This window comes from Mastigoproctus giganteus, chromosome 6 (assembly GCF_048544385.1).
Source record: "Mastigoproctus giganteus isolate SK-2022 chromosome 6, ASM4854438v1, whole genome shotgun sequence".
NCBI lineage: Eukaryota > Metazoa > Arthropoda > Arachnida > Uropygi > Thelyphonidae > Mastigoproctus > Mastigoproctus giganteus.
The window spans coordinates 229,123,280-229,143,912 of record NC_143580.1 but is presented as its reverse complement, the minus strand read 5'-3'; the positions used below and the strand labels follow the sequence as shown (position 1 = coordinate 229,143,912).

Genomic DNA, 20,633 nt, shown 5'->3' with positions numbered 1-20,633 from the left:
AGAGATAGAAGACAGACTGCAATTGTGGCTGAGTTGTTGCACAGCAGGAGTATATTTCAGCCTGTTAGAGATTCTGTAACAGGCTGAAATTTTTACTGAGGATTCAGAGTACTAATAATTTTCACATTAAGGAACCATTAGCAAGTAATGATCATAATGTATTAATGTTGGACATAACTAATGAGATATTGTCAAGGGTAGAGGATTTTAATTTCTATTTTCATAGGAAGATTATAGAGCCATGGGCATTATTTGAATTCTATTCAATAGAAACAGTGGGCAAATCTAAAAATACAAATGGGAAACATTAAAAGTAGTAATTAAATGCTATTTAACTTTAAAAAGTCTAGGTCGGGAACAATAAAATATTATCTATGAGGGTTTTTCCCCCCCCCTTTTTATTTATTTCTCCTGTGCCTTAGTATTGCTGTGAGTGGCAATTATTATTATATTAGTACAAAGGACCAAAAGCTACCTGAATGGGTTCAAATCAAAGAATTTCCAGGAGCTGAGGGACTTACCCCTATAATATACACTTTGCTGCCACTTTATTAGATATACCCCTGCTGTGCACACGAATGGTTTGTCCTACAATGTTGCAAGTCACATGACCACAGTTGTGGATATAAATGCAGCAGAACAACATTTCTAGCATCAGTTAAGCATACAAACTGTAGCAAGAATGGGGAAAAGGAGTGATCTAACGGACTTCGAATGTGGCATGGTAGTAGGTGCAAGATGTGCTGGACAAAGCATCTCTGAAACGGCAGTTCTCCTGAACTTTTCATGCACCACAGTTTCACGGGTGTATTGAGAATGGCGCAACGAACAGGAAACATCCTCTCAATGGCACTCCTGTGGAAGAAAATCGCTTGTTGATAAGAGAGAGAGGTCAGAGGAGGATGGCTAGAACTGTGCAAGCAAACAGACGAGCCACAATGTCGCACATCACGTCAGAATACAACCTTGGTGCGCAGAATAAAAAATTTTGCAACAGACCACTAGTTGCACTTTGTCACGAATGGGCTACAATAGCCTACATCGCGTACCTTAGTTATCAATGAAGAACAAGAGAACACGCCTCCTGTGGGCACAGCAACACCAGCACTGGACTATCGAGGATTGGAAAACAGTTGCTTAGTCTGACAAGTCGAAGTTCCTGTGCATCATGTTGATGGAAGGGTCAGAATTTGGCGAAAACAACACAAGTCCATGGACCTGTCATGTCTGACACTGTGCAAGGTGGCAGTGTTATGGTGTGGGAAATGTTTTCTTGGCACATGTTGGGTCTTTGATACCCATAGACTTACATCTGAATGCCACATCGTACCTAAACATCATTGCTGACCTTGTGCATCCGTTCATGTTGACAGTTTATCCTCAGTCAGATGGTTACTTCCAGCAGGATAATGCGCCGGTGCACAAAGCCCAAATCACTATGGAATGGTTCCAGGAACACGACAATGACTTTTCTTTGCTGCAATGGCCAGCTCAGTTCACGGATCTCAAACCTATTGAACGTCTCTGGGACGAGCCAGAAAGGGCTGTTCGCTGCAGGCCTACACCTCTGTCGAATTTCAAGAACTGCATGACACACTCGTGTCTGCATGGTACTCCATTCCTGCACAATGTTTTCAGTATCTTGTTCAATCCATGCCTAGACGAATTCAGGCTGTTTTGAAGGCTAAAGGAAGCTCAACACGCTACTAGGTAGGTGTACCTTACCTAATATAGCGGCAGCATAGTGTGTGTGTGTGTGTGTATATATATATACACACACACACACACAGGGTGTCCCAAAAAGGTGTAACCAATTTTAAGTGTTTGTAACATGTAAGTTTAATGACAGAAACACAAAACCTGCGCTAAATGTGAGAAAAACAGTTGAAGTTTTTACTGACATTCAACATGTGCACCACTTGTCACACAAACAAAAAGGTGTAACCAATTTTAAATGAGCAATACAAACACGTTGGAGAAAATGGAACAAAATGAACATGTAATGACACGGATTTGTTTCACAGACAAGTGCACATTTCATGTTTCGGGAAAGGTGAATAAGCAAAATGTCAGAATTTGGGGGACTGAAAACACACACTGCACGCAGGAGTATCAGCGAGATAGCCCAAAGGTGAATGCGTGGTATGGCATCATGGTTGATCATGTTATTGGACCCTTTTTATTCCAAGAAGTGACTGTGAGAGTGGATAATTACCAAGTTTGTTATTTGGTTTTTAGGAGCATTAGCAACTAAGGCCACATTGCTCTGGGGATATGCGGTGGTCACTCCCTGACCTTTCCGCATCCTCCGTATTTGGTGGTTACGGGCTCGAACTCCGGTCTAATCAAGAAGCGTGTGCTACGCACTGCTGCTCCTGCCCACCTGGCTACGGAGGTGCCAATAATTACCAGGACATGCTTGAGCTTTATGTGCATCCTCAATTGGATGAACTGCCAAATAGGGTTATTTTCCAACAGGATGGAGCGCCACCACATTGGGCTTTGAGTGTGAGGAGGTCTCTTGATGACAAGTTTCCTGGCTGTTGGATTGGGCGTGATGGTCCCATTGCGTGGCCACCGCGTTCACCACATTTATCCCCTTGTGATTTCTTCTTATGGAGATTCATCAAAGACACAGTCTACAAGACCCCCTGTTGCAGACATTGCAGACTTAAAGCACAGGATTACAAATGCAATTACCATGATTAAGCGTGACATCCTTGAAAAAATATGGGATGAACTTTATTACCGATTAGATATTGTTCGTGTGACAAGTGGTGCACATGTTGAATGTCAGTAAAAAGTATATATATATATATATATTTATATAAGTAATATGGAAAGAAAGTTAATAAATTGTAACAAGCTGTAACTAATAATTATTAAAACTTATTTTAATTATTAAATTGCATTCTCTGTCGGGTCAACGATGTTCAATATATGCTTACATTTATAATATCTTCCTTTCGATTCAAAAAAATTTTTTAACTACCTTTAATTGGTTTAGATTCAAATTACTTAATCTCTGGATTTTTTTTAATATTTTATGTATCTTAACAGATATTGATCATTACAGAAACAGAGAACTCCTAGTAGTTTTTTTTGCCTTCTGTCTGGGTGGTTGGCCCCAGTTGAAGTCATCTAGATTGTGGGTACACAACGATACGTTTCATGTATATATATATATATATTTTTTTTTTATTATTATTATTTTTTTTTTCTTGCATTTTTTTAAATCCTGCTTGGTATTGTCTGCTTGAATTACCTTCTATATTATTATCTTCAATATTATACAAAATATTTTATATATATATATATATATATATATACACACACACACACACTAATGAGCCAAAACATTATGCCCACCTAACTAATATGATGTTGGTCCTCCACGTGCAGCCAAAACAGCTCGTACCCAGCAAGGCAGGAACACTACAAGATTTCTAAATGTGTCTTGTGGTTTCTGGTACCAACACAACCAGCAGATCCTTTACCTCCTGTAAGGTCTGTGGTAGTGAGACACCGCAGATCGGAGTTGCTGTTCCAACACAAATCACAGATGCTTCGATGGGATTGATGTCTGGGGAATTTGGAAGCCAGGGCAATACCTGGAAGTCTTCCTCATGTTCCACGAACCAGTCTCGAACAATCCAGGTGGTGTGGCATGGCACATTATTCTGCTGAAAGATGGCACTGCCAGAGGGAAAGACTGTTGCCATGAAAAGGTGTATCTGGTCAGCAATGATGTTTAGGTAGGTGGTAGACATCAGAGTGCCCGGCACATGGATGACTGAACCCACGGTATCGCAGCAGAACATTGCCCAAAGCATGACACCACCGCCACCGGCTTGTTTTCGACCCACGGTGCATCGGTGCATCCAGGTACCATCACTTCCCCATATGGACCCAGCCGTCCACATGGTGCAACAGGAAACATGATTCATTGGACCAGATGACCTTCTTCCAATCACTCAAGGTCCAGTTTCGATGCTCGCATGCCCACTGTAAGCACTGTCATCGGTGAACAGTGGTTAGCATGGGCACTCGGAACAACCTGTGGCTACGCAGCACCATTTTCAGCAGGGTTCTATGTACTGTTTGTTTTGTGACACATTACTCCCATCACCAGCATTCCAATTACCGGTGAATTACACCACAGTTGCCTTCTTTTGCCATGTGTCATCCGGGAAAGCCTTCGCTCACCTCAAGCATTGATGAGCTGTGGTCGTCCAATACCTTGCCAGCTGTTTGTGGGTTCCCCCTACTTGGACCACTTTCGGTAAGTACTAACCACGGCTAACAGTGAGCATCCCACCAGCCGTGCCGTTTCGGATATGCCCTGACCCAGTCGTCTGGCCATTACAATTTGGCCTTTGTCAAACTTGCTTAAGTCCGCTGCCTTTTCCATCTGAAGAAAAAGAGTAACACTGATTAACGGAGCTCAGTAGCAGGTGTTTTCTATACCGTGTCCCGACCCACGCATGTGCCATAGTTCACCTGCAGTTGCTTCGATTTGCATAATGACTCGCTGGTCATAATGTTTTTGCTCATCAGTGTATATATATATATATATACATACACACACACATACACAAAGCAGAGTCCCGAGTAACCAGGACTCATTTATCTAGGTGAATTGTCAAAAAGCTGCATATATTTTGTCATCAAAGACAAGAGTATGTAGTTCAGTACAGGTCAGGAACTCAGTAATGACTCATTTCCACTGAGTACCTGGAATGCTGTGGACGTTACTTCTGCAATACTCCCAAATGTCAAGCATTCACACACCAGTTGACTGTCAACAGATGAGAGAGGATATTAAAGAGTGGATGAATTCTGATGAACAGCTGAAAATAATAGTAATAGAGGCATGTGATGCAAGAAAGTAAGCATATGAGCTTATGTAGCATCAGCCAAATATTAAAAAAAAAAAAAAAAAAAAATCACACAACCATTCCCTCTATAAGTTTGTCCAGTTCCTCCTTGAATTTATTTAAGCCAGCGATCCCCAACCTTTTTGACCCACGGAGCCCTTTTTAGAATCAATTTCTATGGAGGAGCCCCTTAGGCTTACCCTATGTTTTCAAGCTAATGGTATTTAAGAGTAGTGTTATGGGGGGGGGGGGATAGATAATAAGGGAGTGTAAAGTAAAGAGATATTTAAACAACTGTACAATGTCCATGCAATAAAATTATATTTTAAAGTAAGCCTAAATTAAGACATAACATAAAATAATCTCTTGTTCGTGAGGCAACAAGAGGGAGCAATACTCTTGATCTGATTATCAGTAGTGATTCTTCATGCATTAAGAATCTGCAGATAAATGAACCACTAGGTGGCAGTGATCACAGTGTGTTGAAGTGGGATTTACTCAAGGAGGTAACTACCATCAGATGTAAAGGGAAGGGTTTTTGTTTTCGTAAAGGCGACTATGGTGGTCTGAGACAGTATTTAAATTCTATACAGTGGGACCAACTGATGATGTTAACAACAGCAAACTCAAAATGGGAAGCATTCAAGGAACTAATCTTGGAGGCTACCAGGCTTTACATACCAACTAAGAAATATTGTTCAAGGTTTAGGCCTAAATGGTTGTCAGATGAACTAATGAGACATGTGGCAGAGAAGAAAAATGCATGGGATACATACAAATTAATGGGTGACATGGAAGCCTATGATAGATATAAGTTGGTCTGTAACCAAGTCACAAAGGAGATTAGGCAGGCAAAGGCAGACTACGAAAAATCCTTGGCAAAGGATGCAAAGAAAAACAGAAAAGAGTTCTTTACATATTTAAACTCAAGAAGGAAAGGGATGAATCAGATTGGTCCACTGGATATTGATGGTTCAACAGTTGAGGATCCTGCTCAGGTGGCTAACAATCTAAACGAGTATTTTGCATCTACATTCACGCATGAGGAATTATTCAGGAAGGAGAATGATGTAGGTAAAGTAAACATTGGCAGTGAGCTGGATGATTTTGTAATAACTGAGAGGAAAGTGGAGGAGAGATTGTTGAGGATAAACATAAAAAAGGCACCTGGGGTGGATGGGATCTATCCAGTTATATTAAAGGAGGCAGCAAAGGAAGTAAGCAAACCCCTAGCCATAATTATGAGAGCTTCTTTGGACTCAGGGGAGGTACCCATAGACTGGAGATGTGCAAATGTAACCCCAATTCACAAAGGAGGATCAAAGGCTGACACAAGTAATTATAGACCTGTTAGTTTAACTTCTGTTCCAGGTAAATTAATGGAGGCACTGGTTAAAGAAGCACTGCAGGATCATCTAGACAAGAATTCAGTTATAGCTCAGATGCAGCATGGTTTTGTTAAGGGCAGGTCTTGCCTGACCAATTTGATTGGATACTATGATGTAGTCACAAAAGAACTGGATGCAGGGAACAACTTTGATATTATATATTTGGATCTTAGAAACGCTTTTGATACTGTTGCACATGGAAGGCTTCTGCACAAATTGGAGCAGTGTGGCATTGGAGGCAAATTGCTGCTATGGATAAGGGGATGGTTGAGTGGCAGAAGACAGAGAGTGGTAATCAATGGACACTGCTCAACGTGGACTAATGTTATTAGTGGAGTTCCTCAGGGTTCAGTGTCGGGTCCGTTGTTTATGAATGATATTGATGATGGGATATCAAGTTTAATGTCCAAGTTTGCAGATGATACAAAGGTTGGCAGGGTTGTTAAGGACACTACTGACGCTATGCTGCTGCAACAGGATCTGGAAAGGTTGAACAGATGGGCTGAGAGGTGGCAAATGAAGTTTAACATTGACAAATGTAAAGTACTACATATGGGAAACAGTAACCCCAGAGCAACGTATCAACTCTGCGGTACTACACTGACAGTGGTGGAGAATGAAAAGGACCTGGGGGTAATTGTGCAGGCAGATATGAAGTTCTCTGAGCAGTGCAGACGAGCTGCAAGAGTAGCTCATGGTGTCTTGTCAATGATTTACAGGAATTTTTCTAGCAGGGATAAGGAGGTGATTATTCCCTTGTATAAGGCAATGGTTAGGCCACATCTTGAGTACTGTATACAGGTCAGGAGGCCTCATTTCAAGAAGGATGTAGAGCTGCTGGAACGGGTACAGAGAAGGGCAACAAGATTAGTGAATGGAACAAAGGGTTGCTCTTACGAAGAAAGGCTTAAGTTTTGCAAATTACAGAGTCTGGAGACTAGGCACCGGCGAGGTGATCTGATAGAGGTGTATAAGGCTTTGAATGGTTTGAGCATGCTCAATGCCAATGGGATTCTTCATCTTGCTCAGAATAATCACCTCAGAGGGCATAAATTCAAATTGAGGAAGGACGGATGTCGGATAGATGTGCGGAAATTTGCCTTTGGCCAGCGGGTGGTTGGTTGGTGGAACCGACTTCCATCACTTGTTGTTGAAGTTGATAGCCTAAACAAATTTAAAGCTCAACTGGACAGGTATTTCGAACAAACGGAGGGGTGAAATGGGAGTGGTGTGTTTTTTTTTTTTTTTTTTTGGCTGATGCTGAATAAGCTTGCTTTCTTGCATCATATGCCTCTACTAATGCTAATGCTAATAACGTATAAATATTTAATGAGACACCTGTGGTTGTATTTTATTTATGTTTCTAATTCTTTAATTTCATTCAATTTTTAGCTATTTTATTTTCCTGGAGTGGCCGGGGAGCACAGGTTGGGAACCACTGAATTTTAAGCTATCAACTTCTACAATGACAGATTGAAGTTTATTCCAGCAATTAACCACCTGCTAGCTAAAGGCAAATTTCCACAAATTTATTCTACAGCTGTCTTTCCTCAATTTGAATTTATGCCTCCTTGGGTTTGTAATCTGAGCAAGCGGAAGAATCCCATCAGAATTCAGCGTGCTCAACCCATTCAAGGCCTTATACACCTCGCAGGTGCCTAAGTCTCCAGCCACTGCAATTTGCAAAACTTAAGTCTCTCTTGGTAAGAGGATCCCTTTATTCCCCTCACCAATCTTGTTGCCCTTCTCTGTACATGCTCAAGCAAATGTACATCCTTCTTAAAATGAGGCCTCCAGACCTGTACACAGTGTGGTCTGGAGGCCTCATTTGTAATCCACTTGTTTGTCAGTAATTCACATTTTGTTTTTCCCACACAACAGAACTCTTTCATCTTTTACCTCTAGATCACCATACCTTTGAAGCTGCTATGTACCGACACCCTTCCCCAAAATACCTTACGTGTTGCATCTTGAAGTAGCGGTGTAATGTACAAGTTAGTGCAAATGCATCATATTAGTACGCAGCTAAACTGTGAATTAGCAAAAATATGCAAAGGCGGCATCGTTTAAGTTATATCTCATATTGTGAATACCTTGACAACGAGTTGCCATGACATTGCACTACTTCGAATAAGTAACGCTTCAATTCACCAAAGGAGAAGCCTGTTGTTTACTTATTTTCAGCAGATACCACCATCCAGATGGCACCGTTTCAGGGCTATTTGGCCCTTCTTCTCTCATACTGTGGCATCTCTCATATTGTGGAGTTATACTATATAACCTTTTTTTTTTTTTGTCATCATTGCATCACTAGGGTATCCACCCACCGAAGAAGGGCCAAATAGCCCTAAAAGTGCCATCTGGGTGGTGGTATCTGCTGAGAATAAGTAAAAACGGTTTTCTCCTTTGGTGAAGCGTCCCTTATTCGAAGTATTGTAATATCATGGCAACTCGTTGTGAAGGTATTCACAATATGAGATATAACTTAAACGATGCCGCCTTTATATATTTTTGCCTAATTCAGAGTTTAGCTGTATACTAATATGATGCGTCTGCACTAACTTGTACATTGTCTAAATCTCTCGCAGCTTGAGGCTAAAGCCCTTAATATATGTCAATAGCGGAATAATATATGGATTAAACTGTTCTGCTGACTACTTCCCTGAGCACCTTTTAAATTTACCCATTCATTCCTGACATAGCCCTCTTTCCACATTTAAGCAGTCAAAGGACTCCACTACTTTGTCTATTGTTCTGAAGCTTTTTAATTTTAATTCCTTTCACACCTGATCATACTGGTGTTTACCAGATTCCTTAAATGGCCTTTGGTCACGCCTACTCCCACTAATGGAAATATTTCAGTAATGATATTTTCTTTATTCCTTAAGTGCTTTACTTCCACACACTATTCTTACTAAGAGAAATATATTTGTAAGACACTCTCTTACATCACATCAGGCTAAAGCAAAGTGGATAACCACTTATGAAGTCAATAACAAAAAAGTAAATTTCATGGGATGAATAAAAGTTATCAAAAGACAGCAAACACTGAAAAATATAAATTAATCTGTAATAATGGAGTAAGACATGCTAGGACAGACTATGAAATTACTTGGACAAATTGAAAAAATAAATAGCCAAGAGCAATAATGAAAAGCTAGTTACTTCTGGAAAGGTTTTAAGGAAGGCAATTAGCAATATTTGTCTGATACAGAACAACTTTGGTAATATTACCTATAAACCTAAACAGATAGGTGATGAACTAAATAATTCTTCTGCATCAATATTCACATGTCAACATTCTTTTAGGTTTGACAGATAACAGATTATGGGAACTAGCAGATTGTGCAAGCACTGAAAATGGATTGGAACAGGAATTATCACATTGAATGCTAAAAAGGCATGACAAATTATGGATTTATCCAGTGATATTAAAGGGAACAGCAGGGCAAACTGAAAAACCCAACATATTATAATGGGTGTATCCCTGTATTCAAGGGAAGTACCAACAGAGTGAAACATGCAAATGTCTTCAAGAGTAAATCAGCAATTACAAACCTGTAAATTATGGGAAAGATATAGAAAATAAGTATAAAGAAGGTGGGAAAATTTTTTGGCATTTAATTAAAAATAAAAACCATAACTGAAGTAATTCAAAATAAGTATGAAATAAAAACAGAAGAGAAGAATATTTTAGCAATGCAGAGTAAATACATTGATGATTCTCTAAAAAGAAGGAGCTGAAGATATCACTGCGGGCCGACCGGGCCAGCCGAGTGGGTAAAGTACCTGCCCGGCAACCCAAAGGTCGCGGGTTCGATTCCCGCCTCGGGCTTGGATCAAAGTACTGCAAAATTGGGAGGTGCAATATGGCCACAGAAGCCGATGCACCAACAACTACCAAATCAAAAAAAAAAAAAAAAAATATATCACTGCAGACAAGGAAACATTCGAAATGAGAAAAATTTTGGAGACTATTTCCATTATTGAGGTAGAGAGGGTAGTAGAAAATATCAGGTATGGAAAGGAAGCAAGTGAAGATGAAATTAGATTTGAAATACTGAAAACTTAAGAAGATATGTCATACAGAGGGTTGATTCAGCCTTTTGATAACAGTTTTGACAGTCCTTTAAAACTATGAAATTCCATGCCGCCACCACCGGTTGTGTTCTATTTGTTTTCCCTGCTCATGGACTATCACACGGCATCGCAATTTCTATTGAAGTAAAGCCCACTGCAAAACTGCCAAGTCAATCTTGTCCCATTCCTGCTGGCAGACTTTCCACAAACCTTCAGCAGTTCTGGGGCGGCAGTTTCCGAGAGCTCTTTTCAAAAGTCCGAATGCACAAAAATCCATGGGTGCAGCGTCAGGTGATTTAACAGGTATATATCTTCAAATGGGATCGAACAAATACCTGTCACCGCTTCCATTCTCCTCAAAAAAGCACGGGTGGAACGTGACTGTGGCTGGACACCTTATCCTGGTGCACCCAGACCTTTTCAGCATCAGAACCGTACAATGTGGGTATTTCATGTTCAAACAACGGCTGTAGAACTTCAGTTTGATAATACACTGAGTTGACTTTCAGGTTTTTAGTAACTCTACACAACTCAAATTTGCCGTTATAACAAAAACCGGCTACAACCATAAAACCTCGGCCAAAACTTTCCTTGCACTGATGCACCCATGTTGGAAAGGCCTTGTCACCCTGTGGATGGTAATAAATTGCCCGAATTTTGTAGCAATAAGAGAGGTACAACGATGCTTCGTCCAATGTTGCTACGAATTTCCACCTTTCAGCTGGCAGATATTTTTCGTAGAGTTTTCGAGCATTGACCTGCTGCTCTGCAATGTGCCTTGCTCCTAGGTGGTGTACAAGGACACAACTCAAATTTGAAGTTATAACAAAAACCGGCTACAACCATAAAACCTCGGCCAAAACTTTCCTTGCACTGATGTGCCCATGTTGGAAAGGCCTTGTCACCCTGTGGATGGTAATAAATTGCCCGAATTTTGTTGCAATAGGAGAGGTACACCCACGCTTCGTCCAATGTTGCTACGAATTTCCACCTTTCAGCTGCCAGATATTTTTCGTAGAGTTTTCGAGCATTGACCTGCTGCTCTGCAATGTGCCTTGCTCTTAGGTGGGGTACGAGGGCCTTGTGCTTCTTCTCCGTTTGCAAATTTTTGTTGATTATGCAACAAACGGTTTACTGGGATGATCCCACTCACGACAGTATAGCTCTTTGGGTTTTTGGATTTTTCACCGACGAATGACTGCACTTTTCGTACTACCTCCCTCGTTCTACTTGAAGTAGGTTGTAGTTTCTTTGGTGTTTTCTGCCCACTTGCAGCAGCTTCACGGAATTTTCCTTTGCCATTGAAAACCTTATGGATACCGAACTTCAATACACTAAAATTTTTCGACTTGCACCTATCAATAATTTTCGCATAACTGTACCCTTCTTCGGAAAGTGCGGTTATGTAACCTTCCAACCATGGGTCCAATTTCCGAGGCATGTCGACATTAAAACAACTTCTACAACTGATACACCTGTTCATAAGGTTTGGATCTGAGCCTGCGGGTAAAAAAAATTACATTGCTGCCATATGTCACAAGCAAGATTAATGTCAAAATCGTTATCAAAAGGCTGAATCAGCCCTCCGTAGTAGTTTATCCAGAGGTCATTTTCTGAGGACAAAGTTCCAGAAGATTTGATCAAGACATTAATTTTACCAAGTAAAATCTATGCAAGTATCCTACAGAAGCAGATTAAAAATATTGTTCAATGTACCCTTTGGAGTTACACTGAACAATACCTCAGGTCTTAGGCCAAACAGGGATTACCAGGATCAAAAATAGTTATAGAAAAGGGATGAGGTATGGAAATATAAAGAAGGTGTATTAAGATTTGTTGGAAAGCATACAATAGAGTACTTAGAAATTTGCTCCTTCAAATTTTATAAAAATATGGCAACAAAGATAATCTTTTAAGGGATTAAAAAGTTTTTACAAAAACAGTTCTGTAAGAAACAAAGGAAGCATTGGAAAATCGCTTAAATTAAACTTGGAGTAAGTCAGGGCTACACCCTATTGCCACTTCTAATTATAATTTTCATGAACCATTTAATAAAAGAAAGTAAAGTACTACCAAAGTTTAGTGTGGCAGATGTAAAAATTGAATCATTATTATATTCAGATAATATTATGCTGTTAAAAGAGTAGCAAGCAAAGTCTTCAGAAATCTCTGAATAAAAAAGATTGTAGAGAATTTGGCATGAAAACTAACTAAAAATAACAAAAGTTATGAAAGTCTGGAGAGATAAGAAGTTGTAAATAATTACATATATAAATAAATAAATAATCAAAAATTTGAACAAGTTAGTACTTTCGTGCACCTAGGGAGTGTTTAATAAAGACAGAAGATTATACAAAGGAATAAACAATAACACAAATAAAGCAGGAAGTGTAGGAAGCCAGTTAAACAAATTTATTTAGAGGAAAAGAGAAATTTGCTAAACAAAAAAATGTACCTGTTCATAGCATAGTTTTTAAGTGTCTTTTAACCCAGTGGTCTCCAAACTGTTTTGGTTGCACACCCTTATTTTACTTAAAAGGACTAGCACATACCCCAGAATAAAAAAATTAAATATATAAGTTTAATATTTTTTTATTTATAAATCATGTACATGGAAGGCATTATATCTAAAATCACATTTATAAAATCACATATAATTTTAAAAGATCACAAATAAAAAAATACAAAACAATATGAAATTTAAGTTCAAGTACAAAATGATATGAAATCATTAATGTAACAAGTGTAGTAAATGTAATGTAATACTATTTATTGTATTTATAAATAATTTACATGGTATGCATTATATCTAGAATCACATATATAAAATCACATATAATTTGAAAAGATCAAATTAATTTGATGCAAAAATTCAAAACAAAACAAAATTTAAATTAAAGTACAAAGGGTATATAATCAAATCGACAGCACTTTTTTGTGGGAACAATGTGCTTGAATATTTTTCATTATCGCTTTATATCTTGAGATCAAACAAAGCTGCATATTGAAATATTAAAAAAAACATTTATAATTTTTATTTTCAATTACTTTTCGAAAAACTAAACTTTTCATAATTAATAAATATTGATTTATTAATTATTAATCAATTTATTAATCACCCCATGAATCATCTCGCACACCCAACTTTGGAGACCACTGTTCAATTAATTCTGTTCAATAATCAATAAAGGAAATGAACACAAAATTAGAATTTTCAGAATTAAGAGTTTTAAGGAAAAAAAATAAATGTAATTAACATATGAAAGCAATGGCAAGAACATATTATAAATGAGGAAATAAGAAATAAGGAAATTTTTTGGGGTAAGAAATACTCAATCAATGGTAAGAGAAGTAAACTGAAGATGGTATAGGCATGTAGAAATAAATAATAGGAGAAGGTAGGTTAGCTAAACAGATACCTGAAGCAAAAATGAATGATAATAAACCCATAGATGGACCAAGAGGAAGGTGGATTGATAACATCAAGCAAACATTAGAAGAAAGAGGGTCTATGCTAGATAGAGATAAAAATATGGCAGGAAATAGCATAGCATGAAAGAACATATGAATGGAAGGCTGATCGCCTAGAAGGACTGATTTTTACTACCACAGTGATCTGTATATCCACTAGACACAAACCAATTTGAATGGCGATGATATTCCTGGATTGTGCAATTACAGCACTGAGAAGGCTTGAACATGAAAGACGTAAAATTCGCTTCCTACATACTAATAATGTCAATCTTCAATATCAATCTTCAATATCAATTCCTCCTCTTTTTTTTTTTTTTTTTTTTTAACTATTTTACTGTTATTCAAACAAGTTGATGATTCTAAAAGGTTCAGGAATATAAACTTATAAACAGAATAGAAAAGAGAAATGTAGTAAGATAACCTTTCTACAAAAAGAATAAGCAAAATTTATCAAACAGTGTGTTTTTTTATTTACATTGACAAAAGAAAACTAGTAGAGCAAATAAGAAATTAATGATTTATATTCAGCATTACCTAAGTGGTTTCCATATGCCAAGTCTACCTGATCCCTCTGACGATGTTTCCTCATCTCCGCTATCTCTAGTCTCCTGAGTCTGGCAAAATAAAAGCTTTTTGACAATGCACATATCATTAAATTATAATTTATGAAAAAGTTGTAACATCAGCATTAAATAAATCAATTAAAAATTACTACTTACACAAGTACTTTCTTTCTCTTCTGATTCTCTTGCAATTTTTCTCTTAAGTGAAGGCGGAGGAAGAACCTAGGAGAAAAGAAAAACATCACACACAGACCTGATGAAATTCCCCAGAAACAACGCATAGAACAGAGAATCTAGAAATGAATGAAGGCAAAACAGATATTACATTCCTAAAAAACATTTAATGAAAGTTAAACGTAATACTATATACATTATAACCAACAATACTTGTATAAACCTGTCATCAATGAAAATGTATGTAGATAACCTCTAATGTCATGGCACATTTTTTTCAGATAAACAACTACAATATTGTACTGTAGTAATACACAAAGTTCATTCAAATGAAAACTGCAAAAGTTAAAAATAAAAGTTGGATTTCATAAACAAGAAATCTATGCATGTCAGTCTTTTATGCAATCCCCATTACATCCTCCAATGCTGCAGTAATGCCTGAATTACTTGAGAGAAGTTTTGTGGTTGGTATTGAAGCCATTCATCCACCACCATCTTGATCTCTTCATCTGATGTCCTCTTAGTGGATAAAAAAGGTGACAATCACATGTAACTAAGTCTGGTGAATATGGAAAACGGTGTAATATCTCAAACTTCATATCCTGTACCTGGTTCATTAGAGAACAGGCAGTGTGAGGATTGGCATTATCATGCTGCAGGCACACATATCTGAGAACAACAAACGATGATATTTCTTTCAAATTATTGCCTTTAAATTATTCAGAAGCACATCACGGTATTTATTACTTATCGCCGTTTCTCCTTTCTCTCTCTCTCTCTCTCTCTCTCTCTCTCTCAATAATCTTCCAGAATTATAATTACTTGATATTAACTTGTAAATTGTTGGAAAAACTGATAATTATGTAAACTAAGGTAGAGAGTAAGTTTAAAAATATATATATTATGGTAGAATGAAATTTAAAAGCAGCAGTGTACACAAAGTTAGAAATTATATGAGGTGAACTAATAGGTGAATTCTTTTTTGAAAAGTCTTTTTAAGAGCAAAACTTTACAAAAAAAAAAAAAAAAAAACAGATTGAAATTATCAGAGAGTAAATAACTGCAAACAAACAATTATTTATGAAAATTACAAAAAAAAAAAAATAATAATAATAATTTTCAAATTACAATGCTTTTCAAATGAAAACTGTATTTACTTTTAGGTTAAAAATTATAAAATTATACTGATATTATTATTAATAAATAAAGTAAATATTATTTTATTATTTAATTGAATCTTCTTCTTCTTCTTCCAGTCACATAATTCACTGAGGAGCTGTTGTGGCCACCAACAAATTCCTCCAGCTGCATTGATCATGTGCTATACGAGCAACATCGCAAAATGTCATGCCAAAACGTTCACTGATCACATCCTTCCACCTAGTTGCAGGTCTTCCTTTAACAGCAGTTTTTGGAGTTAGTTTTGTTATGGTCTCTGTGCATCGATAATGTGGTGGTATGTCATTGCCTACCACATGGCCGATTGTGAAAGGGGCCAGCTTTAATCATAGGTTGAGTCATCATGCATCCCATGAGATGCTCTTGAAGAGGAAAGGTGACTACAACAGAGCCCTGCTTAGTGCAGAAGGCTGATTACAACTGGTTTTTGCCTAGTTTCCAGAGGTCGTCTATGTATATAAACGGATATATATTATTTATTAGATTCGCACAAGTAATTATTATATCTTCAGTCAATGAATTTATTCATAAGGTGACATTATTATCCCTATTCTTCCTTCTTCGATGTCTCATTAATGTCCAATATTTACAGTTAATTATGTCGAATACATTTTAAAATAATTTTCTACCAAACCATAAAGCATGTAACGTTTCCTAAAATATGTGTCTAATGTATCCTCTGTACCTCTTCTTCTGTATGGTAAGATGTATTTTCAGTTTTTTATGCTTAAACCACCAAATTTTAATATAACTGAGAGCACATTTTAACACAGCCACACATGCAGTGCCACTATAGCCAACTATTAATTGAATAGCTAGTATTAATATGAGGAATAACGTAGACATAATTAAGTCTAAGGTATAAGCCTTTTTCTGTACATAGCTTTGAGAGCAAACTGGGTTTTCTATTTTGTAATCAATCTCATATTGTGGAGGCACTTCAACACAAATTGCCTTGGTATTGCACTACTCTCTATAAAAGGTACTGCTCCAATGGAGAAATAAATTGCTTTTTATTTAAAGTATATAGTACTATCCAGATCCAGGTTTCAGTCCTTTTTGGAATCTCATCAGTTGGAAGTGAGGCACCGAAACAACCCAGTGACAAGATATATCATAATACGGGAATTGCTAGTTGGTACAGTAAATAAAGTAGCCATCTTGCACCTTACATGTGTTGTGATATATCTCATCACCAGGTTGTTCGGGTCTTCACAATACCTACTTGCTCACCAATGAGATCCCAAAAAGGAATGGAACCTGGGTCTGATTAGTGGTATATACTTTAAATAAAAAGCAATACATTTCTCCACTGGAGCAGTGGCATTTATTTAGAGTAGTGCAAACCAAGGCAACTTGTGGCAAAATGCCTCCACAATACAAGATCAGTGTATAAAGTAGCAAACCCAGTTTGCTCAAAAGTAAAGAATGAGGCTATGCCTGACATATTAAGAATTAATAATACAAGTTGAAGCCAAAATGTTCAAATATACATAAAAAAAAGTTATGTGAAATGTTTGCTATTTATGTGAAACAATCAGGAATTCTTCACTATTTTATCAACTGTAAAAGAATTTTACCAACAATATTTGAAAACATATAAAAGCATACCTTTTGGGATAAGCTCCTGAAGGTCTTTGGCGCCTGCCTACCCAAGTAAAGAGATGGACTCAACTTGTGTGGGTGTGGATAATGGAAGAGCTGCACCATTCCATAGCTGACAATTGTAGTGTGCTGGTCCACTAAAGGTAAACAGACATTTTTTGATTTCACTGCTGCATTTCCTGCTAGCTGGAAAAGAATAAACAAAATAAACAAACAATAGCTAATGTTAAATGACTAATTAGTTAAGATTAAAAATATTTATTTTATTATAATGCATTACAATTCAAAAAGAATGATACACTTTCATATGTTTATTGTGAAGTAATCAGTGAGCTTGCACTCATAATATGTGTCAATCACTAGGAAAAACTCTCAAAGTTTGATTCAAATTATGCAGGAAAGTGTTTGCTCTTTCACCACTAGGTTGTTTGTTTGTTGTTGTTGTTGTTGTTGTTTGTTATTTTTGGAGAATTAGCAACTAAGGCCATATTGCTCCGGGAATATGCGGTCGTCATTCCCTTGACCTTTCCACATCCTCCGTATTTGGTGGTGACGGGCTTGAACACTGGTCTAATCAAGAAGCGTGTGCTACGCACTGCTGCTCCTTCCCACCTGGCTACGGAGATGCCTTTTCACCACTAGGGATGACCTTGTTATGAAAATGGCAACTCCACACATGCACAACAAGAAGTGTTCTGCATTCTGCAGTTGTGGTGAAACAGGCATTCATACAGGTTTCACAAATGATCCATCAACTAGGAGCAACATTTACCATTGGTATGAGCAATTTGAAGAAGAAAGTCACAACAACAAAAGGAAAAGAACTGATCATCCTCTTTTATCAGAAGAGAATGTAGACTCAACATGACAAACCTTACAGCAGAGTCCACTGAAATCAACATACCAAGGCAGCCATGAGTTATGGTTGCTCCCAGACAACAACCATAAGACGTGTTCTACACAAAGAGTTTTCCATGAAAGGTTACATGTTGCAGTTGGCACCATCCCTAAAATCCAATGACAAAGTTAAATGATATGATTTCCCTGTACAGATGCAAGCTGACATGGGAGGTAAACATATTTGCAACCTTCCTGATCTTCAGTGAGGAAGCAATATTTCTCTGAAGTGATAAAGTGGAATTGCCAAAATGTGCACATGTGGGGTAGTGAAAATCCACATAATATCATAGAGCATGAATGAGATTCGCCAAAAGTATATATCTTTTGTGCCATTTCACAATGAAAGATCCACAGCCTGTTTTTCTTCATGGAAACACAATCACTAGGATTATCTATCAGGACACACCAGTGAACTGGCTTTTCCCTCGCAAGAAGACTCAGACGATTGCATTTTCCAACGCAATGGCATTCCACCTCATTTTCACTGCAAAGTCTGCTGTTACCTCAATGAAAATTTTCCATGCTCTGTTCTTCTGCAACTGACTTCCCAGGTCTCCAGACCTCACCCTGTGAACTTCTTTCTCTCACGGTATGTGAAGGGCACCATCTATAGACCACCCTTGCCACACATTCTTCTTCAGGAATTAAGATGAATTTTCATCACAGCAGCAGCCATAAACAGGGACATGACAGAGAAAGTAAGGCAGGAATCTGATTATCAACTTGATGTGCACCATGTGATATAGGGTGCCAACATTGAAAGTTTATAACTTTAAGGTATGAAACTTTGAGAGTTTTTCTAATGATTGGTGCACATTACATGATTATAGACTCACTGGTCACTTCAACATAAACCTATAAAAGTGTATCATTCTTTTTGAATTGCCCTGTATATGTGCATTATACATGTATGAGCACATGCACAGCTGGTACAAGGTGTGCTGGGGCAAGTTTCACAGATACTGCTACCCTGTTATGATGTTCATGCATAACTTTCTGGTTGCTTGGCTAAGAATGGTCCAACAACTAGAGAGCGCCCAGCCAAAGAAGTCTTGTGACTAGAGATAGCTTGTTAACATGAGAGACTAACAAAAGGTAAAAAAGAATTGTGTAACATAACAGACAAGACAAAATCAAATCAGTCAAATAACAGCATATTTCAATGTATATGGAATACTTTGCCTTGTGGGGCTCGTCTCCACCGACCTTTTTGGGGATGCCTACTCTATCACCCCATCCTTCTACCTGTTTTTCCCCCAGTCTTCAGTCTCCCCCCCCCACTCTAACTAAACTAACCGAGTGCACCCCCTAACAATGCCACCAAATTCTAATCAACATCTAAATTCTACTGCTCTCTTGTAAATCTCTTTCAGCCAAATTCTAGTGTTCAACTTTTTTTTTTTATATATATATATAGGCCTTGCCACTGAAATTCTTGGAAATTAGGTGGTGGAGCCTGCCAAAGTACTTAAATAATATCTACTGGGTACCTGACCTGCCTCCTCATGGCAAAGTGTAGGTAACGGTGGGTCCCAATAGGGGACCCCAATGGCTAAATGGTCAGAGAAACAACAGAACATAACACTACACAACAAACAACTTCCCACACACTTTTTAACTCTCTGGCCTCCACAGAGTTCTGTGTCACTTACAAAGAATACAACATGGACTAAGACACTTTGGAATGCATAATACATCAAACACTGTTACAAATGGGATACAGCAGCAAAAGACTTCACCAGGTTTACTCTTGCCAGTTAAAAACAAGCAGTTACAGGTACAGTGGTTCACAGAAATGCTAACATTGAATATTTCAAGAGTGGAAAAGGTTGCCTGGTCCAATTAAATCCCAGTACTAATTTTCCAATGCTGATATAGCAGGGTATGGTAAAAGCAACGCAAGTCAATGGATCCATCATGCTAAGTGCAGTAGTGCAGGCTGATGGAAGAGCAATGGTATGTATTGGAGGGAATGTTTTTGTTGCACTTGTTCTACTTTGATAGTGATGAATGTATGTCTGAATGCCATAGTCTAATTGAACATTTTTGTTCATCAGGTACATCCCTACTCATTCACAGTTTATCTAGCTGGTAACAGTTACTTCCAGTAGAATAATGCAGCATGTCACAAGGCATGAATCATTCAGAATGTTACAGGATCACAAGGGTTACTTTACCATACTTCATTGGCTTGCTCACATAGTGAATTCCAATCCAACTGAATATCTGTGAGAGGAGTGGGATGAGCTGTTCACAGCAAAGATCCATAACAATCAGTGGTGTATTCGGGCCAGAACAACGTTCCGGTACTTTTTTTCTTTCTTCTAAATGTTTGTTGTTTATTAAACTACACAGTCCACCATATGTTCGAACTTGGTTGCGGTCTAATCGTT

General features: G+C 37.9%; 1 protein-coding gene across 1 annotated transcript in view; it reads right to left on the bottom strand.

The window, feature by feature from the left end:
• Positions 1 to 20,633, bottom strand: part of Wdr81 (WD repeat domain 81) — a 290,101-nt gene that overhangs the window by 188,162 nt on the left and 81,306 nt on the right. Inside the window, exons 9-11 of the mRNA XM_090376768.1 lie at positions 17,347 to 17,526; positions 14,539 to 14,604; positions 14,354 to 14,433 (exon numbers count right to left, since the gene is read on the bottom strand). Of these exons, the coding sequence (XP_090232894.1) occupies positions 14,354 to 14,433; positions 14,539 to 14,604; positions 17,347 to 17,526 (326 nt within the window). The remainder of the gene's footprint in view (positions 1 to 14,353; positions 14,434 to 14,538; positions 14,605 to 17,346; positions 17,527 to 20,633) is intronic.